Source organism: Ipomoea nil, unplaced genomic scaffold (assembly GCF_001879475.1).
Source record: "Ipomoea nil cultivar Tokyo-kokei standard unplaced genomic scaffold, Asagao_1.1 scaffold1509, whole genome shotgun sequence".
Classification (NCBI taxonomy): Eukaryota; Viridiplantae; Streptophyta; class Magnoliopsida; order Solanales; family Convolvulaceae; genus Ipomoea; species Ipomoea nil.
In genome coordinates, this window is record NW_017617937.1 from 1,806,186 (window position 1) to 1,832,847 (window position 26,662).

Genomic DNA, 26,662 nt, shown 5'->3' on the forward strand with positions numbered 1-26,662 from the left:
TTTGTTTTGTTATTTTTTTTTTTCTCTCCCCTCCCACATTCTCTTTCCTAATCACTCTTACATTATCTCCCAAATCTCCCCAACTAATGTGGATACTCTTACCTGGTGTCAGAACTCGTTGGTTTTACGACCTATGAGTGGTCGCCGCTGGTTGGTTAACACAACCATTTAAATAATGTGAAAATACAAAGAAATTGAAAAAATTAGCAAAGAACACTCAATTGTCTTAAGCTCAAGAAAATTTGGATCCACTTTTTCTCCATTTCTCATGGTATTTATACATAAGGTAGTTTACTAAAAAAGAAAACGAATTTCCTTAAATAAGTCACCAAATCCTAATTAATCATTCATTACTCGAATTTACCGCTAACAACCTGCTAAAAATAAAATTACATTTTAATTTAAAAAAAATAAAACTATTCTATTAAAGAAAGAAATCTCTCTAAATTTAAGGTATTATTATATCATGCTCCTGCCACTCCTTTTAAATATTTTATTAAAGAAAGAAATCTTTCTAAATTTAAGGCATTATTACATTATCATCCTGTCGCTCCTTTTAATACGCACTTAACAATTACTTAACAACTTTGAGAGTCTAATTACCGTGCGCGCTTTCTCTCAAGCTTGCCGTCTAACCGCTCCAAAATTGATCGTCTGAGTCTGGTACGTGATCCATTAGTACTATATCCTTAAAGGGCCTTGTACTAGAAGTTGCATTCTTTGAATGTATATTCTCCTACTTTGGTACATGATTGTTATGTACTTGAATCATCTTAATATACTTTTTACACCTTAACAATTACGGACAAAGTAGTGAGTAATACCGGAATTAGAGAGAGGATGGGAAAGAATTCCCGCCGCGTAGGAAAGTCAAAAGTCGTACATATCGAGAGTGAAATACCGAACAAATGAATGATGACTCTTCCTGTCGTCTTTACACTCTCCGCTCCCTTCTTCTTCATAGCTCATTGCTTATTACAGATCCATAATTTCATAACCAAACTCGGAATTCGTTAATTGCTGGCGTTGAGTTCAGAGGGGAAGATTCATTGATGAAGACGAGCAACAGAGGCAAATTGGTCGGAGGTGGATGGAGGACCCTAGGGTTGCCGTTCGTTTTTCTCTTATGCCTCTGCTTCTTCCTCGCCGGTTTCTTCGGCTCCTCCCTCTTCTCTCAGCAGGTCGGTCCGTGTTCTATTCCATTCGCTCGTTGCCTTGTGTACGTATTGTGTTTGTTAAAATGTATGGATTTTGTTTTGTTATTGTAAAGGATGAAGGATTTATGCGGGCGAGGTCTAGGATGCTGGAGTCGGTGGATACGTGGCGAGATTTTGATCCGCTGCCGCACGGCGAGACGGGAGAGGATTCAATGTCTCTCATCCCCTTTCAGGTGTGCTTTTGATGTTCAATTCGGCGCCTTTTCTGCACTTTTTCTACTAATTTGGGATTCATTTTCTGTTTTTCGCCTTTTATTTATTAGTATACCTTCAAATATTTTCTTTTAGTTAATGATGTTTTTTTTATGGTTGAGCTGTCCTCATTGTCTCTTCAACTGTGTTTTGCCCACAAGAGTATCAGACGAGGAGAAAAAGTTTTTGTCTTTTCTTAACCACTCAGAGAATCTAATTTTGTTTCTGTGAATTGTAAACTCAAATTAATATTGTCCATAGTGTAACCGCAATTCAACTTAGTGACAATAATGCTTTGATTTTGATTAGAGACTGTTTGTAAGGAAAACACGAGATTCTATCTAATGATTACATAGATGATATCCATGGTGAAATTAAAATTTGTTTTCCTTTTTCATTTTTGGTTAAGATCAGGAGTCCAGGATGCCTGTTTTTCCTCATTGAGCAATGGATAGCTAGTCACGATGCCTGTTTTTCTTCATTGTTGCTTATTTGATTACATTTCTTCCTTGACATTGCTGTTTTTCCACGTTTCTCATTTTCTTTCTTTGGTAGGTTTTAAGCTGGTATCCCCGTGCATTATACTTTCCAAATTTTGCAACTGCAGAGCAATGTGAAAGCATTGTCAAAATGGCAAAAAAACAACTCAAACCTTCATCTTTAGCTCTTCGTAAAGGAGAAACGGCAGAAAACACAAAGGGAATAAGAACAAGGTAACTTATGTTCATTGGATCAAAGGGATAGCTCATCTGGACAGAGTTCTTCTTGACAGGCTAGAGATCTTGTATTAAAATCCATTATATTCCCACGAAAAAATATTTAAAATAAAAATTATCTATAACAAAAACTCGATGATTATGATCCAAAAAGAGTATACAAATTTTGGCAAGTCCTTTTTCGCTTTCAAGAAAGACTGAAGTGACTGCTCCTGTTGGCATCTTTGATTTTGACTGATGACTCAAAGATCTATATTTTTGCATAATACATTCCTTTTCTCTCAGTTCTGGCACATTTATAAGTGCATCAGAAGACAAAACAGGAACTTTGGATCTCATTGAGGAGAAAATTGCTAAGGTGACAATGATTCCCAGGTCCCATGGAGAGGTAAAAAGTTAACAAAGATATGTAAAGAACAGCAATGCCTAGTATTGCCTCTGTAATTGCAATTTTATTTTCCTTCTGTATCTAATTGTTTTACCTGTTTACTTGTGTTGTACTGTTGTCACTCTTTTCCTCTTTCTGTTATCCTGTATGTACTGGGTACGCATTTTAGTTGCATGGTTACATATTTGATACTCCATACATAGTATATTGGTCCCAACACAAGATGAGCTCTATATTTGGTTGTCTTTTAAAAATAGAAACAATAATATCCTTTTTTCACAGAATTGTTTAACTCACATGACCAGAGTGCATATGTTTGAAGAAATTTGCCAGAAAATTTAATTTCAATGTTATGAGTTATGACTAATGGATAAGAAGTCCAATATATGCATGCTGGGGGTATCTGTTTTCCTTAGATGATGTGTGCATTTGCTTGTTGACATCATACTTCATTGTATATCGTAGTTCATCTTAAACCAATTGACCTTTGCCTTCAGGTCAATGGTAAATATCTATAATAGTTTGAGTAATTTGAGAAATGTTACTTTGTTTCAGGCATTTAATGTTTTGCGCTATGAAATTGGCCAAAGCTATCATTCTCATTATGACGCATTCAATCCCGCTGAATATGGCCCACAGAAGAGCCAAAGGGTATGCACAACTAGATATTCTACATTCACTCTGATGTTCTTTGCAACTATATCTATGAAATTGACCAAAGCTATACACACTGCTGTTAGTTTGTAAAAAGAATTAGCATCTTTCACATTTGGTCACCCTACTGTGGTAGTACACTCAATTTGCGTGCCTGACTTTCAATTTTGCCATATCTCTTCCCTCACTGTGAAAGATTTACCACATTTGGTCCAATTATTCAGGTTCTAGTTAAAATCAAATGGAGAGGAGGTTAAAAAAGAGACATTTCAGTACACTTTATTTTCTCCAAATTATTAAAATAAATAAATTAGTACAAGAGAAAAACTGTAGTCATGGCCAAGCCCTATAAATGATGATGGCCAAAAGAATGAATATAGAGGCCCACCGGTTACAACTTTTTTTAATAATCTGGGGAAAATCGGGGTAGCTATTGAAATGCCTTTTTATAATTATTTGACATTTGTGGACTCAATTTTATTGAACCTTTTCAGGTTGCTTCATTCTTGTTATACCTTTCAGATGTTGAAGAAGGTGGGGAAACCATGTTCCCTTTTGAGGTAATATCAATAATATTTTTGCCGCTCTTATAGTGATGATCAACTTTCCTTCCTCTCATCCTTGAAAAGTGGTAACTCTGTTTATATGCAGTATGGACAGAACATGGATGGTAATTATGACTTCCGCAGGTGTGAAGGTTTAAAAGTAAAGCCCCGCAAAGGGGATGGACTTCTATTCTACTCGCTTCTTCTAAATGGCACAATCGATCCAGTGAGTTCTTAGTTTTGTTAATCCTTCTTTTTTGACACTCTAGCTTCTTGCTAATTTCTTGAAGTGGCCTACCATGTCAGCTAGCTGTGAATATGCATGCATCATATAATATGTATTGAACTTATGGATTATACATTGTTGGAAAGCGATTTTTGTGTCATAAGGGAGAATGAGCAGCAAATGTGTTGAGTTGAGTTGTGATTTCATGATTTGCAGACCTCGCTTCATGGGAGCTGTCCAGTGATCAAAGGACAAAAATGGGTGGCAACAAAGTGGATCAGGGATCAAGAACAAGATGACTAAATGCCACCCCCCCCCCCCCCCCCCCACAATTCTGCCAATAACAATGTTGCCTAGTGAATATATTATTTAGTTCTTTTTTGTCACCATTTGTGAAAGATATTCCCTGTATCATAATGAGGAAATAGTTCAATTTTTTTTTTTTTTTTTTTTTTTTACATTATTATGTTTTTGTTGCTCTAAGCTTCTTTTACCCTAAATTTCATCAAACATGACTGCCCACTAAAGGTTATGTAGATAGATACAGGGATATTTGGTAAATAGTTGTTAGTTGATTGGGTTAATGAGGTTAACTAGTTGATAACCATATTAGCTGATTGATTGTAGAAAAGTGTTCCGATAAATTAACTGTTAGCTGATTACATGCAAAATGATTTTCTCAAAAAGTTTATCGAAAAAGTTACTTTGAGCAACTTTTTGAATTTTAACATTTTGAAACAATAAATTGTTACAAAAAATTAATTAATTAAACATTCACATTGATTATTTAACTAAGTCAAACAACAAATAGTGGTTAAATAAGCCAAAATTAACTGATAAATTGACTATGTTACCAGTAAATCAATTTTCTCACAAAAATGCATCCTCATTCCAATGAACAAAATAATAGTATCAGTGGTAAATAGTAAATACATAACTTCTTCTGTTTAATACTTCTTTTGACCTGTGCAAGACCTACTAACTATAATTACAGCAAAGGTAGCTTTATCTGTATGAATTCTGGCTGTAAGAAGTATTCATCTCCTCTTCAAACTTTTTAAGTAGACCAGTGCCCACAATGAACATTTGCATGATTCCTCTGAGATCCACAATTCACAAAGGAATCTAATGCTTCACAGGTTTCAGAATGAAAAAATTTCGTCTCCGAATTGTGGATTATTAACAATCCACCTGCTTGGATGAACGATAATATCCAAAGGCAGAATCATGACTTATGCCAGTCTCGATGAAGTTGCTTCCCCAACCGCTTTAACATATACATGCAACCGGCTGCAGTGAAAAGTCCAAGAGCACCCGCCGCTATAATGGTTGAATTTCCAAGGTTATGGCTATAACTTCGCTGCAAATTGTCACATTTGAATAGTGCTCGGGAATAAACATAACATAGATCCAGTTCAGAACTTATTAGAGTCAGCAGTACTTTGCAATTGGATAATTTTCACTTAAATAATACATACCTGCACCAGAAAGAACAAGAGTGCAGCATTTGATGGAAACAGAGATAAGCTCATCATTCCTGCACGGAGTTCATTTGGTACAAACCTGCAAAATGAATTGAAGCATAAGAGTTGTAAGATCAAAGAAATCGGACAAACCAAAAAATTACAAAAAAATCTCAGCAACATTATTTACATGGTTCTTAATCTGGCAAGTGATGGCAAAACCAGTCCTACACAGGCATGGAATACGCAGAATAGTATCAAAAGAGCTTCAATTTCCTGGAATTAAATCACAAGTATGAACGACAAGCCTGGTATCTTAAGATCATGGGGGAAAAAAGGGAAATGGTAAAGATACCTGGTAGTCAAAAGCTACAATGGATAGAACAGAGCCCATAACAATAAAAATGTATACTAAGTATTCCTCAGTTCGAAGTGATAATGGCCCATTGAACCATGGAAATGCAGTGCTGCCTAGCATTCTCGCACCAAGGAAACAAGGGTATAGCAGACCTAACAAAATCTCTCTCCCATCAGCCTATAAGCACAACAAAATATTCAAAATAGCAAGTCAAGAAACAAAGAGCAAAATGCAAAATGCAAAACGCAAAAAAAATCCAAAATCAAGAGAAAAGAAAGCCTATCATCTCAAACTTCTACAATCATCTGTATGTTTGAAAGGAGGATGTCAGTGACCAGAAAACATCAAAATACAACACATAAACACAGTCAAATTCATGTGGTTACATTTTGATCAAATGCATGTCTCATGCAAATCATTTAAGTGAACATTAATATGGAATGATGAAATTCGTCAATAAACTCAGACAAATAACAGAGAATGAAATGAAACTGCTCCATTAAAATCATACCACCATAGTTGGAGCCCAGAGAATCCAAAATACAGCACTTGAGAAATGAACACAAGCTTGCACCCATGTAAGCAGCCATATTCTTCTATCTAGCAAAGCATAAACAGTTCATGATAAGATATGGCAGGTGCTTCTTTATACATATTAATACTCAGACCATTTCAAGAGAAGAGGGATAAAAGGAAAGAAATAGGCATCTGATACCAGCGAAGAGTGTATGGAATTTGATTTGATAATTTTTATATTCAGAAGTTTGTGTTGATTCTTTCCATCCTCGACTAGCATATATTAAAGCAACAATTGCCAGTATTGCAGCTGCAACGGGAAGAGAATGTGTAATTGACTCTGCATTACCAGCAATGAGCCAGTTCCCAAGCACTTGGCTACCAATGAACGATGCAGATTCAACCAAGGACATTAACCAAAACATTTCATTTAACATATCCTGCCTCAGCCCTTGCTGCAAGAAAACAAGATTAGTTTAAATCAAGCAATTTGTGAAATCATAACGTTATGAAAAAATAAAAACTCTAAAAGATAAACATTGCATTTGCAGAATATACAAGAATTGACAAATGCAAAGTCACAAACCTTTTCATGCTCAACTACCATCCATGTCTCAAAATTGAAGAAGAAAATTGAAGAGGCAAGAGAGAGGCAGATACTGGTAATCCAAACACTAGGATTTGCATTAACCCTCTTCCAAATGGCAACAAAGAGGTGCAGCATGAAAAATAACAAACACACTTTCTTTTGACCACTGCAAAAACAAGCAAAAAAACCACAACAGAACATCTAGTGTTAAAAAAACAGCAACTGCATTTTGCCTATAGAAACGGGTACTCTGTGAACTTCAAGAACTAAATTGGAAACTTAAAAAGAGAATTAGCTGAGTTCCATTACATCAAATCTGACAGTATCCCCAAAAAGGAGCCAACAAAGAGAACAGCCACACATCCAATACACAGCGATAGTAGCATCTGGTCCTTGCTAACTCCATAATATGTCAATTCATACTCCCCAAACACAGCCCACAAGCCCTCCATCACTGCAAATAAAAAATTTAAAAGATCAAGAAATCATTTTTATGAACGGAAAAAAAAAAAAAAAAAAAAAAAAAAAAAAAAAAAAAAGACTTTTTCCCCCGCTTTTCTTAGTAGCAATTAGTAAAACACACACATTTCATCAAAAACTAATTTACACGAATCAGTAAGCACAGTGTATATTGTACCTGAAGAGATGGAAAATAAGAAAATGAAGTTTCTTCGGAAGCGAGAGAGGGAAGGCGAGATTGAATGGTCGAGGACATTGGAAGTTCTGGGGTTAGAGTTGACGGGGAAACATAAAATTGACAGTAAAGATGATGCGAAGAGGAAGATGTAGAGTGCAGGGTTGGGCTCCCACACAACGGTCTCAATCACCACTCCCATTTGCTCTGGCGGGAATCAAATGTGAAAACTGAATACAAAAGGGGAAGATCTTATTATAAGAGACCTGAAAACCCTAGATCCAGTGTTGTTTCCCCGAGCGTGCGTTTTGATTCAGACGACAATCAAAATCAATGGAGCTCCCCGACACCTGGGAATGCCGCTGCCCTCCGGGCATTAACCGCCAAATCGTTAATTGGGCGTTTTGTAGATTTCATTATTCTACAAATTTTTTAATTCAAAGAATATATATATATATAAAGATATTATGACAATTTATATCGTGCACTAGGAAACGCATTGCATTGTGCATCTTAATGCAAAACGACGTCGTTTCACATAACTGTATAAAAAAAATACACATAATTATATAAACAAATACACATAATCACATTAATTCCCTACCACATTTTGGGAAGTGCGGAACGCACAATACTATATGCGCCGTAGTGTAGGGTATAACGATTGAGATATTATCCATATCTAGGTGCGGTTTAGATTTGTCATTTGTCCGTGTACACCCTCAATTTCTTTGTTATCTAAAAAGAAAGTGAATACACAATTATTTGTTGAATTTACACAAAATTTGATTGACAAATATGTGTTCCAAGAGTGAAACAAATAAAAAATAATTAATAAAAATAAAATAAAAATATTGATTGAGTTATAGGACAATCATACTTGCTCTATATGACTTACAAGTACACTTTCTGGTCTTGTGAAGGTTTACAAGTATATTTCCCGGTTTCAAGAGCTCACAAGTGTACTTCACAAAGTGTTTGGTTAGAATAAAGAAATTAGAGGGGAAATAAATTGTAATTCGGTGGGAAAAATAATAATGTGGAAATAAAGTAGAAATTTAAATTACTTGGTAAGGAGGAATATAATTATTGGGATTGAGAATGAAATAAGTGGTATAAAGACTAAAATGTCTTTATGTAATAATAATAATAATAATAATAATAATAATAATAATAATAATAATAATAATAATAACCAAGGTTAGCAGTGTCATTTCATCCATTTTTTCCTTTCCCACAACCATTGAATTGCAATTCATAGGAGTATCCATGAATTGCAATTCCCTCCAACCAAACATTGTAATGGGAGTGATCAAAGAATTGTGGTTGAATTGAAATGCAATTCATGTCTACCAAACAACTCATCATGGTCTTAGGGGTTCACAAGTGCACTTTTCCGTCCCAGGGGTTCACAACTCACAAGTGCACTTATCGGTCTCGAGGGTTCTCAAATATACTTCTCGGTCCCAAAGAGTCTACATGACTACTTGCCAACCTCTATAACCATAGATTTACTGATTGTCATATCAGTATCAGTAAGTCATCATTGCTAATTCGGTCAACGCTGTTGTCACCTCATTAGCCATCACCTCAACAAGTTACACATGTCATGATCGACTTTAGTGCCCAATCAAGGAGTGTCATTTTGTCCACCTAAGTACTAACCATCATTATGTCCCATCGCCACTCAATCACTATAAATAAATAGAGCACTCTACCTATATGTGTGGTGGGTGGGTGGGAGGGAGGGGGGGGGGGAGGATTGTTTCTTCTAACCTACATCACTCTAACCGGAGCCTCCCGACCTCATAAGGTCTTACTCTTAGTGGTTTCATGACCACAACACTCACCTCCTAGTTGTCTATTTTGAATATTTCAAAAAAAAATAAAATAGTAGATCAAATATGTTCCATTAAATAATAATGGTGAATTTCAGTCTAACTCAATTTAAAAAAACTCAGTGATTTTTTCTCTTTCACATTTCCACGTAAAATGTCTTGTCTTGTTATTCTTTTATATTATTCATTCTCGCTATGTAAGTTGACCAGAAGCAATATTCACTCTATACTTCTGTATTCTTCTCTTTCTTTGCTGGAGTTGTAAAACTCAACTGTTGGACTTGCTTTTACTTTTAACAAGTGTATCTATTAAGTATTAACCATTAATGTTATTGATAATTGTTATTTATGCTTTAGAGATTTATATATTTATTAACTGATTGTAAATTTGTAATTGTCGCAATAAAAAGGGTAATGCAAAAAACTAGGATTGTGCCCTTAAGAAATACTAATCCTTCATCAGGAGCTTCATTGATATAATTCATACTCTTAGCAAACAGATAGCTCACCAACTTCATGTTGATAAATGATTATTCATAGATAACATAATATACTGCCATATATATATATACATTAGACATGTCTGCCATGTCTGAGCTTTAAACCCTAAAATAACCAGAGGAAAGGATGGCTGATGCAGGCGTTTACAAACGGCGAAAGCTTTGGATTTATGGAGGAATCAACCTTCGTCGCCAAGTGGCACCATCATGAATGACTGTCACAGCTCATTCTTTGTTTTGGGTACCAAAAACAAAAGGAAATTGATCAGTGTTGCCAACACAGTTTCAGATCAGAAAAGAAGAACAATGCAAACCCTTTTGCAGTAACAGAAGTTGATACAACAAAGGATTCAGTTTCATGAAATGCGGGTTTATGTTATGCATATATGATGCTTGCTCAACATTCAGAAGTCGGAACGAAGAACGGTTTCTTGCAGTGTACGTGATTTGCAGGATAAATTTAGCAGTAACGAGTAAAGAATGATTCTTTAGGAAGAGATTTGTTTACCTTCCAATCAGTAATGCCACTTGACAGAAGAGCAATATACTGTTCCATGGCTTCCTCCCTGCTAATGTCCCCTAGGCTATGCCAAGCAGTCCTACAACAACAGAATTCGCTTAATCACATGAATTCCCAGTTGCCATAGTTCTTCAAACCAAGAGATACACACAAAAACAGAATCTATTAACGGTTGTTAAACGCATATTACGAGCCTTGTTCAACTCCATCCCTCCACTGGAACAATCACCCAACATCAAAATCTTTGAATTATAAATTCGTGCTAGTAAATTCTGTGATCTCATCTTATCAGTTCAGTTTCATATAAAAGCTCAAGCAAAGAGATCATAAGCAATCAACAAGATAACAACCCTGTTATTGACATTTATGTTGGTTCATGCCAGCACATCACATGCAATATTTATTAACTGGATTAGTGAATAAAGTTGCAAACTTGGCTCTCTTGTTTGCAATTATGATCAAAGTAATGAAACTAGGTTAGTAATTATGATCTGGGCTAACAAAATATTGTTTGCAATCACTTGAATTAATGATAGTTCTGGGAATAGAGATACCATTTTGCACGAGCTGAAACCTTGAGAGCCATGGGCTGAGCAGTGGAGCAAGGTCCATCAGTGGCAATCTTGTGAAGGCCATAAAGCTGCATTTTGAAATCATTGTCAAATTGGTCAGAATTTGCATTAGAATCCACAAACACCACTGCAGCATCAAAGCTCTTTTCCAGTTCTGTTCTTTCTACATCCTCCCAATCATCAAACACCCCATCATTATCCTCATTTTCCATCTTTTTGGGTGCCTTTCCCACTCCTTCCCTCTCACCAAATTCAATCCCAATTTCCCCAGAATCCACGAATTCTACTTCGATTTCGCGAGACTTTGTTCTCACGCCACTTTCATCACACCCCAAGAGATTTTCTTCATCTTTTCCCAACTCCTCCTCCGCTACTTTTACTGCCTCATCATCTTCCACTTCAAAATTCTCTCTCACGGGACTTTCATCAAACACTTTCTGCTTCATTCCATCACACCCCAAAATACTTTCTTGATCTTTTCCCAACTCTTCCCCTACTTTTACTGCCTCATCTTCTACTCCAGAATTCTCAAATACCCCACGCTCTTCCTTTACACGATCACCAAATTGCACCGACTTGTTTACGCCATGTTGAATTCTCATCTCCCCACCGTTCATTGGTCGATTTGAAGCTGCTTTTCGATTCGCACCCCCGCAACAGAAGCTCATGTTCCTGTCTTCTTCGACAACAACAGAGGAGAAGAACTTGGAGAACAAGAAAGTGATCATGAGAGCTAGTCCGACAGTAAAGGCCAATTCTTGAAAGAACAGCGTATCAATACCCATATTGCGCAGGCAGCAAGGGGAAAAGAATCAAAGAATTATGGAGAAGATTGGAATTGTTGAGGCAGTCGAGGATTTTGAAGGCCAGATAGAGCAAAGCATATCCCGAGATGGAACTGCGGAATGAATGACGGTCTGGGCCCCACTCGTTTGCCATTTTCCTCTTTGATTTAAAGTTTTAAACTACCAATTTTGCTGGATTAAGGTAAGAATCCTTGTCCCTTTGATCCTTCTGTACTATATACAACTATACATGTTTCATATGAACACAAACTTCTTAAATGAAATTTAAGACTATATTTGATACTAATGAGAAATTCTCCATTTACTTGAGAAAATTTTTATTTGTTTATTTATTTTTTTTTTAGAAAAACATAAGGAAATTCATTAAAAATCAAGTAAAGAAGAAATACAGGTCGGTGGAACACAGAACTACGAACCTAAGGCAGACATAGAATTAGTAGCCCTTGCCAGAACATGAGCAATTTGATTCGCTGACCTATTGACATGGCGAACAGATACGTTCCCAATGTCCCTACGACATTGCTTACCAACTAGCCCAACATAAGAAAGGTCTGAACAACAAGAATTAAACGTAGTGCAAAAATTAAGACAATCATACTCTATAATGATATCATAGAAATGCTTAGCTTTTGAAAGGACATATTTCTTTCTTTTTTGAAAGGACATATTTCTTTCTTTAGTTTTATTATTATTATTATTATTATTATTATTATTATTATTATTATTAGTTCTTTATTATCAATTATTGTGAAGTGATTTTTTATATAGAGTTGGGTACAAAATATCACAATATAAATATTTGAGGGATGGAAATAATTAATTTGCAAAAAATTAAAGGACAAAAATGATATTTTTCACAATTTAAGGGTAAAAAAGAATACTATTTCCCTATTAAAAATTAAGAACAATCAAATAGAAATACAAAAAAATAATAATAATAAATAGAAGTATACATACTTTCATTTGATTCTTCAACTACTAATATTCTTGGAGTCTTTCGTTAGCTATCTCAACAAAAAACAGTATCAAATTCGAAAAGAGTGATTGAGTAGGTGAAGCATATTCTTGTACTAAAATTTTATTAGTTAAATTATTATTAATACTCTCTTATTCGAGTATGCTGCACAAAATTGTTATCCAAATATTCCAATTCTTTTTTTAAAAAAATATCTCGGGTAAAATTCAACAAGTTAATTTTTAAACAATTTGTTATTAATTGAATTTCACCTATGTTGCGTTGATCGAATCTCGAATCCGAAAAAATATATACTCCATAATTATTTAAAAACAAAAAACAAAAACAAAGAAAAAAAAGAGGAAAAATGTCAAGATCTAAAGTGGGCCGGAGGAATATAATAAATGAATCAGGCCGAGCACAACTATTTCATGGACAATGTCCGAAAAACTGGAAGCGGGCCTGCAGTATCGGCCCAATATAATGTTGGCTTCTGTAGTATGGGCAAAGGTCCACACAATGTTATGTGGACAATAACAAAAAGTACATTTTTAATATACTAAATGTACATTATTTTTGTACTGAATGTACATTATACAATGTAATGTACACTCGGAACAAAAATAATGTACATTTTCTGAACACAATGTACATTATTTTTGTACTGAATGTACATTATATTTGTACTGAATGTACATTATTTTATAGTAGACAAAATATGGTCCACACAATTTGTGTGGACCATGGTCCATACAATAATGATTGTGTAGTATGTACTCTGTACTCTAGTAACGCAAATTATGCAGTGGAATTGTGGACACGAGTCCAAAACGACGTCATTTTCAGGGAAAACGCGTCATTTCAGTTATTATTATTTTTTTTTTTGATTTTGTCTCGCCGTTAACGGCGTTATTCGTTTATGCCATTATGAATGTATAGTTATGAAATTATGAATGTAAGTTATAAAATTATGAACACAGAGCTATGACATTATGAACTTACAATTCTGAACATATAATGATAAAATTATGAACATCGAGCTTTGAAAATTATGATTTTACAGTTATTGAATTATGAATGTACAGTTACAGAATTATGAATGTACAGTTATGCAATTATGAATGTACAGTTATGAAATTATGAATGTACAGTTATGAAATTATGAACACAGAGCTCTGACATTATGAACTTACAATATGAACATATAGTGATAAAATTATGAACATAGAGCTCTAAAATTGTGAACATAGAGCTTCGAAAATTATGAAGTTACAGTTATTGAATTATGAATGTACAGTTATGGAAGTATGAATGTACAGTTATGGAATTATGAACATAAAGCTCTGACATTATGAACATATAGTAATAAAATTATGAACATATACTCCTATAACAAAGTGGTCTGAAATTAAAAAAGAAAAAAAGAAAAGAAGATAACAGTGCCTAACGACACTGTTACCTGTGTCCAGCATGCATGCTGGACACGGGTCCATAGCATAACGATTGCTATAGTAATAGTTATCTCATGGATCCGAATCTACCTTGTAAAGTGAATTCGTGTCAAAATACCCAATTTATATACTGAATATTTACAATTTAAATTGTGGATATTTAGTATGTAAATTGTGAACATTTAGTATATCAAATTGTTGACATTCAGTATATAAATTGTGAACATTTAGTATATAAAAATTGTGAACATTCAGTATGCAAATTGTGAACATTCAGTATATAAATTGTGAATTTTTTGACCCAATCCATCTTGCAAGGTGGATGCGGGTTCACATAATAATTTGCTACTCTATAGACTAATAGAAGGAAATCAAGGAATGAGAGATGTCCAATGAGGATTATGTTCAAAGTGGTCAGATCTTGCACATATTTGGTCCTATTTGTTGAGCTATTGAATCGTCGTGATTTATAACCTTTCAAATGCTTTATCGGATCAGAGTGGGCCCGTGGAGTTGAGAATTCAACCGTTTGAGAGAAGAGGCAATTTATATCGTGGACCAGGGTCCATAGCATTGTGGACCTGGATCAAAACGATGTCATTTGATATTTAAGCTTTAACATACTTTGTAACTTCACGTTTCTCATGTTTCAACACAAATTTTAATTTATTTTAGGTACAAAATTCTTACGCTTAATGTACAGAATTGCATAACATGATGTACAGAAACGCATAACACGAGATACATACACATGTTTTTTATTTGACTTATTCCTAAATCTGATTTATGTAAATAATGTATGTCTTATAGGCACATAATTTCATAATACAAGACACAAATTCGTAAATTAAGACACACAATATGTTTTGTATTATACAAAATTCTTACGCTTAATATACAGAATTGCATGACATGTTGTGAAGAAATGCATAACACGAGATACATACACATGTTTTCTATTTACTACAAGATACATACACATGTTTTCTATTTTACTTATTCTCATATCTGATCTATGTAAATAATTTATGTCATATAGGCACATAATTTCATAATACAAGACATAAATTCGTAAAATAAGACACACAATATATTTTATGTTATATAACTACTAATCACTTTCAGAATCCTTACACTTAACGTACATGATGTACAGAAACACATAACACGAGATATATACACATATTTTACAGTTAAAAAAAAAAACTTCTATAACTCGAATTGAACAACAAACGATGGTCGTTAAAATTTAAATTTCAAACGACGTCGTATACATTGGACCCTGGTCCATGGTATAACGATTAGGGAGAATTGAAGAAGGAATGAGAGATGCCGCCGTGCCGTTACAACCTTCCTCACCGCGTCAGCCGCCGGCCGTCGGATTTAGATCAACCTGTGTGTTGATTTGGTCTTCTCCCAATCCTCTGCGGAGTTGAAGAAATCATTGTCCATAAACACATGCTTTAGAATTAATTTTTCAGAAATTTAATCTTCATTAATCATAGATTTGGAGAGCATGCAGATAATAAACTTGCGTCACATCTGGATAATTCAAACGTCCTATATTTGTACTACGTGCACATGGTTCCTGTTGAGGCACATGAATTCATTCTAACATGTTTCTTTAATTTGTCACCGCTCAACCATTTTTGAGCAGCTGTCCACAAATTACTTCGGCATATACAAGGTGACTAGGTGAGTTATATAAAACTTGAGATTATCAGAAGACCTTGATCGACTAAAGGAAATAAAAAACTTTCATACACAAAGCGTATAAGGAGAAGACTAATGGAGCTATCTTTTTTTCAGCGTTAGGATTAGTCTCTTAAGTTGAGAGATACCTTATGTAAAAAAAAAAGGAGTGTCACTGTCAAAGGTTATGGTGGGGGGTTCTCATCTATGTGGTGTGGGGGTTTTGTGTTGTGTGGATTCCAACTCAGATCAGGGATGTTCAGTATATCAGACTAGCTTGTTGACAGCCATTCTTTTATGGGAGGTCGGTCCTGCTACATTTTGTCATGTCTCCTTAGTAGGAAAATATTATGTATACTCTCGTCCTATACTCTTAACTTGTATTCTTACGCACAAAATTTTGATATAAACATTTGTATTAGGATTTATATGAAAAAAAATAACTTATCAAAATTCACTATATCAAAAAATAATATTGAAGGAATAAGATTTAGGAGTACATGTAATAGAACTCGCTCGAATATTTGCTTCAATTCTTACTGATTATTGTTGTTGTACCTCGTTAACAGCTAACAAGTACAGAGCAAGTCTTTGTTCCAATCTCCGTTATTGGATTAACTGTATGCATGGTTAGTTCTTGGCAACTGTTCTGTTCTGGTTCATGATTACAGAATCTATGCTCTGATCAACATAAGTTTGATATTATCAAGCTGGAGACATTATTGATATCATGATCAGACACAAACAAATTAAATGAGAGATGTAGTTAACTATAATATAATCAGTATAAGTTAGATACAAACAAGTAGGTACTGAGGTCGGTTCCGGTTCTTTTATTACACAAACCTAGCCTTAACCGAAACTTTATTAGTTCCGATTCTCCAAAATCGTATGGACGGTTCAATTCCGGTTCTGATTGTACAGTGCACGATTCCGATTCGAACTGTGGTCTCCAAATTGGCCCTCCATTATCCCTTGCCGGCATGTTTTGTTGTTGGTGAATGTGCCAAAGGGATTTGGTTAACCTAACAAGACTGCAACGTAACTGATATTGTTCATCATATCCTGGTTCGGCTAGCTGAGGCCTGACAGGACGGATCATCGGAGGAGTCGACTTTAATCTCTGACGTTTCTCCATGTCCAGTTTGCATCAATAATCCTCCCTCAATTACCTTAATCATATGATGTGTCAACATTCGACAGGAACAAAAATTGTCCCACTTAATTGATTTAAAGTCTTTGAGCCTCAATTAATTAATCTTGTGAAGGAGGAGCCCATCAACGTGGACCAAAGCTGTTGTTATTATTGTTAATCCCAAAACCAACATGCGTGGTCGTGCCCTAAATGCCATCAACACTGCTCATAATTCTTGTCCAATACCATTCTTTATTTCATGGGATTGATGCATACAATCCATTGTAGGCCACACCATCAAGTGTCTATAATTTTTGTTCCAAACAGTAAGGAAACTCGTAGTCACTACTGAAGATTGGGTACTGAATAAAAATATTATTTTTATGTTTTACTCGTGTGTAATAGTCTGTAAACAATATAAAAGAGATACAACTGCACTATAAAAATCAGGTGTAAGTCTCACTCCCCACTCCGGCTAATTCAGCCACCCATTAGATGAGAGGACTATAAGACTATTAATTGAACTGTTCGGAACATTTTCTCTTTCTTATTTAGAACCAACTGAACTGTCCGTGTTTTTCATTTTCATGCTACATAGGATGATAGCGATGTCCACCTTAACACACTATTACCCCCATCCACTCGACCCACACCCACGCACCCAAGAAAAGCAGGACAATTTATGTACGTGAGAGTCTTACAACACGTACCGTGCAAAGAAAATGGCGATTGATTGAAGATCAATAATGTTGAGTCTCTATAAAAGGGCCCAGGGATTGAGCCAGGCAGAGCTTTCTGCGGGCTCTTCAGCAGTGGTTGAACCACTTGAACGTTGCATTATTGATCAACCAGATGGGATGGGCCCAGCGCCCAAATCCAGACAGATACATCGTATATTTTTGTCTCTGAATCTCTGTTAGTTTAGGTATCAGATTTACTCTTGAGAATGGTAATCTTTAGGAGAAATCAATCAAGATTGGTGTTTTTGTGGACGAAAATGCACAGGGAAACTTCCACTTTTTTGGCGCCTTCATCATCTCATCCCTTTATACAAAACCTCCTGCATTTACAACCACACACTTATACATCTGTTTCAAGCCAGTTAACCCTAATTTTTCTGCATATTACTCATTATACATTTATACCCTTCCTCTTCTGCCATCTGACATTCAGGTTCTACATGTGTGTGTAGATAATAGATTCTTTGTGCAATGCCTATTATGGGAATTTCACTAGGGTGGTGATTGATTGCAAAGGTTGATGATAATAATGCAGTTATTGGCTGATCAGATATTGAAGATAGGTAGGGTTGTGCATTATTGAGACAAAGAAGAGGAAGACTGTGGAAAAAAAAAGTGGGTACTAATTGTTTGGGGACAAGATAGTAGCTTTGCTTTTGATGCACAAGAATAGCTAGAGGGAAATTTTTTGCTTTAAAAAAGTTGGAAGTTGCTTATTTAACTCATCATCATCTTCAGTGTTGATGAGCACATTTCTGGGCTCAGAGTTCTCTGATCATTGCCATGGTGGATCTTGATCAAGAGGGTATTGTTAATAACCTGTCTATCAAAAAGAAGGAGCTTCTTTCCACTGCCATGAAGAGGACCACTGAATGGTATACCCAGTTGTTTTTATCAAGATTCTTCTTTTATTGGAACTGTTTGGTTTGGTTTGTGGATATGTTTTGTGCTGTCTTGTTTTTATGCCCTGAACTCCTTGACAGGATCTTTTCCCAGGAAATCCCTAGCGACGTTACGATTCATGCTGGAGGGACATCCTTTTCACTCCACAAGGTTGGACTGGAAACTCCTCTTATGACTTATGACATGTTTTTGTTCAGTTCTTGATTCTTGTTTACCTGTTTCTTGAATTCTTGCATTGTTTTTCGGACTGAAATGTTTCGACAATGACCCTTTGTTTTCTGGTTTCACACACACACACACATACACATACACACAGTTCCCTTTAGTGTCAAAGTGTGGGTACATAAGGAAATTGGTGTCTGAGTCGAGTGATGCTGATCTTTCTATAGTTGAAATCCCTGATATCCCCGGTGGAGCAGAGGCGTTTGAGCTCGCTGCGAAATTTTGTTATGGGATTAATTTCGAGATAAGCACAGAGAACATTGGCATGCTTAGATGCACGGCAGAGTATCTCGAGATGACTGAGGACTACGCGGTTGGGAACTTGGTGGGGAGGACGGAGGCCTACTTAAACGAAGTTGCACTCAACAGCCTTGCAGGGGCGGTTTCCATTTTGCATTCTTCGGAGAGTCTTCTCCCAATGGCGGAGAAAGTGAAACTGGTGAGCCGATGCATTGATCAAATAGCGTATATAGCCTGCAAAGATAGCCAATTCTGCTCATCTGTGGTGGTGGAGGGTGGTGGGACTAATGGTTTAAACTCCTCCCCGACGCTTCCAAGCACAAAGCCTATAGTTGATTGGTGGGCTGAGGATATGACTGTGCTTAGAATTGATTTTTTCCAAAGGGTTCTGATTGCAATGATGGCAAGGGGATTCAAGCAGTATGGACTTGGACCGATCCTCATGCTTTACGCCCAGAAATCTCTTCGAGGTTTGGAAATCTTTGGAAAGGGGAGGAAGAAAATCGAACCGAGACAAGAACACGAGAAGAGGGTCGTTTTGGAAACGATTGTTAGCCTTCTGCCAAGGGAGAAGAACACCCTATCGGTTAGCTTCCTGTCAATGCTCCTAAGAGCAGCAATATATCTGGAAACAACCGTTGCTTGCAGGCTTGACTTGGAGAAGAGACTCGGTTTGCAACTTGGGCAGGCTGTTTTAGACGATTTGTTAATCCCCTCGTATTCTTTCACTGGGGACACGTTATTCGATGTTGAAACTGTGCAGCGGATTATGATGAACTACCTGGAGTATCAACTGGAGGGAAATGGAAATCGGGGATCGGGCTTCAATCCAGATAATGAAGAATATGTAGCTCCCTCGCCTAGTGATATGGAGCGTGTGGGGAGGCTAATGGAGACTTATCTTGCTGAAATAGCTTCAGATCGTAATCTATCTGTCTCGAAGTTCATTAATATCGCTGAACTTATCCCCGAGCAATCAAGAATCACAGAAGATGGGATGTACCGTTCCATTGACATTTACTTGAAGGTATGCACATTCACTTTGCACAACGTTTTGTTAGTCTTTACTTCTTCGTGTTGAGCCATTAATGTGAAATCCAACTATCAGCTTAGACTTTTAGTTGAGATGGAGCACATGCTTCAATTTGGTATCAGAGCCAGACCAAAGGTCATGGTTCGAATCGCGACTACGGTCCACGTGTTGCTTGGAACCCACCGCAGGGTGTGCAATCCAACTATCAGCACGTGTTCAATTCTTTGATTACTCAAATATCGTTATGCAATATGCACAATTTGAAGGCACACCCTGCTTTAAGTGATATGGAGAGAAAGAAAGTGTGCAGCGTTATGGACTGCCAAAAACTCTCTCGAGAAGCTTGTGCTCATGCTGCCCAGAATGACCGCCTCCCAGTTCAGACCGTCGTTCAAGTGCTTTATTATGAGCAGCAACGCCTCCGAGAGGTCATGAATGGCGGTGGTGAATCTCCCGCTCTTCCCTCCAAAGTGGCGACTCAGTTCTCCACTGACATCCAGCCCATCGTTCCAGACGAGCTCTCAAGTCTGCGAAGAGAAAACCAGGATCTGAAACTGGAGCTCGTGAAGATGAAAATGAGGTTGAGAGAAATCGAGAAGTCTTCGGATAAATCAGCTACCAGCAGTCCCTTAGGCATCACTCTTGCATCTGCTGACAAGCCTCCTCTTCCCCGAAGATCATTCATGAGCTCCGTTTCCAGAAAGCTTGGCAAACTTTATCCATTTGCTCGCGCTGATGGACTCATACCTAGCAAAGGCAGAAACAAACCAAGTAAAAATCGGCGCCACTCCATTTCATAGGCAGTTTTTTTCTTAGTGATGCATACTGGGATTAAGGTTACTGCTTTGTTTTGATGCTTAGGAAAGAGGATTCTCTGCCAGACAACCTATGTTGCTTGTCCTCTTTTCCTGTGTGATAAAACTGTAAATCATATTTTGTCTCTGTGCATTGATTGATGAATACAATTCAACCAGTAGTAGCTGATGATAAGTTTCTCTGTATATCCCTACCCAAAGACTTGTAATATTAGAGATGGCATATTACTAAGACCAAAAATATAAAGAAACAATCTTTTTTGAAGGGCTTTCTGATATTCTCATATTTCATACCTGTTTGGCTGTTCCATAGCAGCAGAAATTTACTTTTTATTTTTTATTATTTTTATTATTATTGTTTTGTTTTTTAATTTTGGAATAAGGTCCAAATCGGCCACTGAATGAACGTGAAAGTGCAATTAGGTCACTATACTAAAAAATTTCAATTACCTCTTCTATATCCTAAATGTGTGCAATTTTACCTGCTAGCCGGTTAGCACTCCTTTCTTCCGGCTGCTTGATGATGATGTGGACGGTGACTTCCACAACCAGCTAGGAGGTGAAATTACACACATTTAGAGTGTTGAGGAATGTAATTGCAATCTTTTTTAGTACAGTTGCCTAATTGTACTTTCACGTAAATATACTAAATTTTGTAAATATTACTCTGTGATAATTGACCTCACGTAAATATACTAAATTCCGTATATCCAACATCAAAGCACACATACAAAAGTTGATCATCTGATGTTACAATGACATTAATGGAGATTTTGGACACAAGATGCCCTATCTGATAGAGGACAAGGAATGGGGCATCACTTCTCAAAATGATTGTGGTTCTTCATTCTTGGATAAAAAGCATTGACCCAAAAAATTTTAAAATATCCAGACAGCCTAGCACTGTCTGGGATCAAGCCAATCCTTTTATGCAAATAATGATAATAATACAGAAGCTGATGCTGTCCAAATAATAGATTTGGCACAGAATTTCTGTATAAAAGCAGGATATCTGATCTATATTTATATATAAACAAGATAATCTTGTTAGAGTGGGTGCATAAGAGCAATCTGGGTATATTGGAAAACAAAATTATTGCTGAGCAGCTCATATTAGGTTCAAATTGGGAATCTAATGTACATTTGGTGGCAGACAAAAACGAGGTTTTCTAATGGCTTAATGTTCCATGTGGTAGGTGAGAATTGAAATGAAGAACGTTAATTAAAGCAGAACGTGAAAGGTGGTCGAATGGCCTAATCCTATGTTCTTAAACTAAACCCAGAAACTAACCATTTTTTTTTTTTTTTTTAATTTTAATAAACAAATGTTTGCTGAGATCAGATTCCTCCCAAGTTGTCTGTGAGTTATGGCATGTTCTCACAAATCTTTATTTACTTGGAGATTACATTAAATAATCTGTCGATTAAGTCGAATACAATGAACCTTAATTGTAATTGACGTTGGAGATTCCCTTCTGCCATCACTGTTCATCATGCTCCTTGGAGCTGGACATAGCTGGAAAAATCTTTCAAGATTTAATTTTTTTCTTTAATTGACCAAACTGGCTCAAACGAAGAAAGCCAATTGTTCGTTCTCGTTGGGAGTCTGTTGAGCATATAACCATTAATGTGCAATCCAATTATCAGTTTAAGCTTTTAGTTGAGATGACACACATGCTTCAATTTGGTATCAGAGCCAGATCAAAGGTCATGGTTTGAATCTCTACTAAGAGATGCTTTAATTGAGTCAAACTTATAATTTTGTGATTACCAAGTCAATCGTCTAATCAACTTGGCTGGATCGGAGTTGCCCTCAAGATTGAATTTTTCTTAGGAGAGGAGATGATTACAAGAACTAAGACAGAATCTTGGAGATTAATTAAAAAGAAAAAAAGAGGTTTAGTCCAAGTACTGGTTGGATAGAAGTATGTTCTTGGGTATAATCACCATTACCCAGAGATTAAAAGTCCGGAAACGAATGTGATTTGGAGTCCTCTAATGTGGGAAAGTTTTGAGATTCCCAGAAAACATTGTTCCTGGTCTGTCTGAATCTAAGACTAACCTTTGGCCTGGCTCTGATACTAAATTGAAGCATGTGTTCCATCTCAACTAAAAGTCTAAGCTGATAGTTGGATTGCACATTAATGGTTATATGCTCAACAAGCCATGTTTGAAGATTTGGTGGAAGAAGATGAAAGCTAGCCAACAGGCAACAGCACCACAAATAACATCAATCGCAGAATTAGTACTCTAACATGTTATCCATCATATCATGAATTCGATCAAGTCATGTTTAGGCTCAAAGCCTGGAAAAGCCATGGAGGGTTGTTCAATCTATCCTGCCTAAACTGCAGCTCTTCGACGTTCGAACTCTTCTGTCCTTGAAGAAAACTTTGGTTTAAGGCTGCTGGCAATTCAATCCCCCATTTTAAGTCCTCTCTGGAGCTCTCCTTCCCATGGCTATCTGTGGAAGAAGAGAAGCTGGGAGCAGAATCTGAAGGCTCCAATGCCGCCTTTCTCCTCCTCCGGTTGTAGCACGATGGACCTAACGTTAACTCCAGCTCGCTCTCGTCTTCAATCCCGCCTTCATCTGCTACAGGCCTTTCCAAGTCCAGAATCTGCCTAGTCCTCTTGTGATCAGAATCCTGGGTAAGATTATGGGCATTCTTCAACTCCCTTTCTTGAGTTTCTTGCCTCTTCTGAACTGCAATGTTCTTCATCAGTATCTTCTGGATTTGGTACAGCCGATGAAGCTCATAAACCTAAACACAAAATGAATCCAACATATATATATTTATAATTCTTGTAAACTCAACCTTAGAATTGAATCTTATCATGAGCAGAGACTAAATTACTAAAACAAACCAAACTGTCTTTAGTCTTTACCTGCTCTCTGAATGTTTCTTCATGCTTTAACATGGCCATCTTCATGTACTCCTTTTCGTATTGATTAAGAATCTTCTCCATTTCTGTCTGATCTTTTGTCACTTCAAACCTCAAACTAATGCTGCTTATAACTAACAACTGAACCCCAGTACACCTTTACCTGCAAAAACCATGAAAATTTAAGGAAAAAAAAATCCCAGAAGAAAAGAAAACACCCTTCAAATTCCAGATGTTCACAAGATTTGAGCATCAAAAACACTAGAAAATTACTGTCTTTCAAGACTTAGCTCATCATCATATGATGATCATAATATAATCAGATAGATATCACAGGCTGCAAGCTAAGATTATCATTTTCTGGGAACAAAATAAGTTGATGTTCTTGAATAAATCAATCAAGTTCAGAAAGATGAAGAATTGAAGGTTCTTACCAGTTAAGAGGGGGAGCAAGAGAGATGAGTAGTGAGTCACATGGAGAAGGGACAAAAGAGGAGATACAATCAAGTGGATGGGGTAGTAGCAGTTTGCTTCATCCTCACATTCCCTCACTATATACTGCTCACACAGCACCCCCAGACAAAATAACAATAAAAAAACATTATTAACAATAATTAATCCGAATAATAAATACTATATTATTATATTGGTTCTAGCTAGCTGCAGAAGAAGAATTTAAGATTCTGTTTTACACACAGAAATCAAAGCAATTGTTGCTTCTGTTGTGTTAGAACAGAAGAGAAGATGATCTTGAAGATGAAGAGGCCCGGACAGCATGCCAAACAAATCCCAGTCTCTTAGCCAATCTGATTCTAGTTTTGTGAAAGAGATGCTCCCCAGACAACTCCAGCACTGCACACAGTACACAATATATTAATTTATTAAATACCCATTTCATCATATATATAATTATATATATACATTTCTAATTAGCCGAAAACCAAACTGAACCTGCGAACTTGTGGAGAATTGCACTGCAACTACTATATGATTGCACTGTTATGACTCACATGCTGGAGGACCTTGCCGGTGTAATTGTATCCAGGTACAGTGCAATTATATAATAAGTACGGTGCAATTCATCATAAGTTCGCAATTTGCATGTTAAGGTTGATTCTCACGCTCTATATATATATATATAACGTGGATTGCAAGGTCATTCTTGGCTAGGGGAACCATTGATGAAGAATAACAGCTAGGCCTGCCTAACTGAATCACGTGCAAACAAGAATTCTAAAGACTACCTTAGCTTGTGCACAGTTGTCTGAATATGTGACACTGTTTTTGTTTCTGATATGCTTCTCTATATACCCACAATTCGATCAAGATTCAATTTTTTTTTTTTTTATTTATGATGGGCGACACATTCTGATCTGGTATGTATTACGTGTATGGACAGGAAAGGATGGAGTACGAAGGAGGACTTTAATTTGTAGATTTTCTTCATCTCAACTTAATCTTACTTTCCAAAAGGTTGAACCCCAACACAGCCCGACAGAGCATTTAGGAGGATGTAAATCATAGTAACATGAATCAAAAAAGCTAGACATTTGCTTACGATCACTGGTCATACTTTATAAACTTCACTTCTATAACTGATTGAGCTGCACATGCGAACATCTCAACTTAATTAATCTTATACACCCATGATAATGTGTTTAGCTTACTTCAAGTAAAGTTCCAATTTAACCAAATTGGTCAAATAATTGGTTAAATATCCATAAAGTTTCAATGCAAATTCGACTTTATATGAATATTGTATATTGACCTTCTTGGTTTAATTTGGTATGGGTAACCTATATTATTTTACGTGGTTCTTTGACAATTATGATCACAAAGCGAATTTTACCCAATGTGCTTTAACATGTAACAGACTTTCTTTCTGGTAAATCAAAATTACATATTTGCTTTGTTTATAGTTTCTTTTTTTTAAAAAAATTATATTGCTCAACCTAAGCTTGGACTAATTAGTTTCAGATGTAGATATTAGTACAATATATTAAAATGAAAAAAAAAACATAAGATTTACTAGTTTCAAAATTTGTTAATTCGATCAAAATTTACCTATTTTAATCTAGTGGACCTATATAAAATCTCGATTCTTGATATTTTTATTAAAAAAATAAAAATTTAAGATTTAACGTAACCCATAGTTTTTTAATAGTATAAAAAATATATATAACATTGGTGGTGGTGGAGTGCAAGGTGGAATGACCTGGACCCGCCAACAATTAGATCTTGGTCGTATGTTCTGTAGGTTTAGTCTGAATAGTCAACAAAAATTAAGGAATTATATTTATCCGAATAACATCAACATAATTATCATATATAATATACCTGTAAATTTGGTGGATCTCAATCTTAATTTTTTTCAAATTACAAGAAAGTCTATAGTCACTAACCAAACGTTCTGAATGAACTCAATTATGATTCCGACCCATAATAGACAAGATTCATATGGATAATTAGGACCTTTATTTTTTCCTTCATTTGATTAGACATAAATAGTAATTTATATTTCATATATAAATGTTTACAATATAATAAATATAAACACCATTGTTTGAGTTGGCAATGTTGAACATATAATATATAAATAATAATAATTATGCATCCTAAATTTCAATTTAATTTTTTAATTGAGACCGATCATATTCTTAATCTGCAACTGGACATGTTTGCAAAAATAATTAATTTACTTCACTTAAAATCTTTCAAGTTTGATATTTTCGCCAGCATTTCTATTCTTGGACTTTTTGAGCTGATCTAATGTTTGATAAAAAGAGGAAAATATCCATATCACGGAGATGTTAAAGTAAGTGTTGGATCCTTGCTAAAAGTGGCTGGATAAAAGGATGA

At 35.9% G+C, this 26,662-nt stretch overlaps 5 protein-coding genes across 10 annotated transcripts; 2 read left to right on the forward strand and 3 right to left on the reverse strand.

Moving 5' to 3' along the window:
* The first annotated feature begins 838 nt into the window (after positions 1-838).
* LOC109189074 (probable prolyl 4-hydroxylase 9) lies at positions 839-4,448 on the forward strand. Its single transcript, XM_019339802.1, has 8 exons — positions 839-1,181; positions 1,271-1,390; positions 1,965-2,122; positions 2,411-2,513; positions 3,069-3,164; positions 3,662-3,727; positions 3,819-3,938; positions 4,155-4,448. The coding sequence occupies exons 1-8, from the start codon at positions 1,053-1,055 to the stop codon at positions 4,239-4,241; spliced, it is 879 nt and encodes a 292-aa protein (XP_019195347.1). The 5' UTR covers positions 839-1,052; the 3' UTR covers positions 4,242-4,448.
* A 355-nt stretch (positions 4,449-4,803) lies between these two features.
* Positions 4,804-7,925, reverse strand: LOC109189073 (molybdate-anion transporter). Its single transcript, XM_019339800.1, has 9 exons — positions 7,502-7,925; positions 7,174-7,318; positions 6,862-7,030; positions 6,475-6,730; positions 6,271-6,359; positions 5,757-5,936; positions 5,592-5,677; positions 5,417-5,501; positions 4,804-5,298 (listed from the first exon to the last, which is right to left on the reverse strand). The coding sequence occupies exons 1-9, from the start codon at positions 7,698-7,700 to the stop codon at positions 5,164-5,166; spliced, it is 1,344 nt and encodes a 447-aa protein (XP_019195345.1). The 5' UTR covers positions 7,701-7,925; the 3' UTR covers positions 4,804-5,163.
* Positions 7,926-9,774: 1,849 nt separating this feature from the next.
* LOC109188773 (acyl-CoA-binding domain-containing protein 3-like) lies at positions 9,775-11,890 on the reverse strand. 2 transcript variants are annotated; one of them, XM_019339388.1, is made up of 4 exons: positions 11,350-11,890; positions 10,911-11,247; positions 10,345-10,435; positions 9,775-10,066 (listed from the first exon to the last, which is right to left on the reverse strand). In XM_019339388.1, exons 1-4 carry the CDS (start codon positions 11,711-11,713, stop codon positions 10,055-10,057), a joined length of 804 nt encoding a protein of 267 aa, XP_019194933.1. In that variant the 5' UTR covers positions 11,714-11,890; the 3' UTR covers positions 9,775-10,054. The 2 variants fall into 2 exon arrangements, with proteins under 2 accessions (XP_019194933.1, XP_019194932.1); XM_019339387.1 differs by having other exon boundaries at positions 10,911-11,890.
* A 5,987-nt stretch (positions 11,891-17,877) lies between these two features.
* Positions 17,878-21,193, forward strand: LOC109189095 (BTB/POZ domain-containing protein At5g67385-like). Of its 4 annotated transcripts, XM_019339829.1 has the most exons (5): positions 17,878-17,892; positions 18,243-18,582; positions 18,691-18,760; positions 18,927-20,146; positions 20,332-21,193. In XM_019339829.1, the coding sequence occupies exons 2-5, from the start codon at positions 18,491-18,493 to the stop codon at positions 20,903-20,905; spliced, it is 1,956 nt and encodes a 651-aa protein (XP_019195374.1). In that variant the 5' UTR covers positions 17,878-17,892; positions 18,243-18,490; the 3' UTR covers positions 20,906-21,193. The 4 variants fall into 4 exon arrangements, with proteins under 4 accessions (XP_019195374.1, XP_019195376.1, XP_019195375.1 ...); XM_019339831.1 differs by lacking the exon at positions 17,878-17,892 and having other exon boundaries at positions 17,916-18,582; positions 18,704-18,760; XM_019339830.1 differs by lacking the exon at positions 17,878-17,892 and having other exon boundaries at positions 17,918-18,582; positions 18,927-20,099; positions 20,372-21,193.
* Positions 21,194-22,766: 1,573 nt separating this feature from the next.
* On the reverse strand, positions 22,767-24,655 carry LOC109189099. 2 transcript variants are annotated; one of them, XM_019339839.1, is made up of 4 exons: positions 24,500-24,655; positions 24,238-24,361; positions 23,807-23,966; positions 22,767-23,682 (listed from the first exon to the last, which is right to left on the reverse strand). In XM_019339839.1, exons 3-4 carry the CDS (start codon positions 23,885-23,887, stop codon positions 23,203-23,205), a joined length of 561 nt encoding a protein of 186 aa, XP_019195384.1. In that variant the 5' UTR covers positions 23,888-23,966; positions 24,238-24,361; positions 24,500-24,655; the 3' UTR covers positions 22,767-23,202. The 2 variants fall into 2 exon arrangements, with proteins under 2 accessions (XP_019195384.1, XP_019195383.1); XM_019339838.1 differs by having other exon boundaries at positions 24,238-24,655.
* Positions 24,656-26,662: the final 2,007 nt, after the last annotated feature.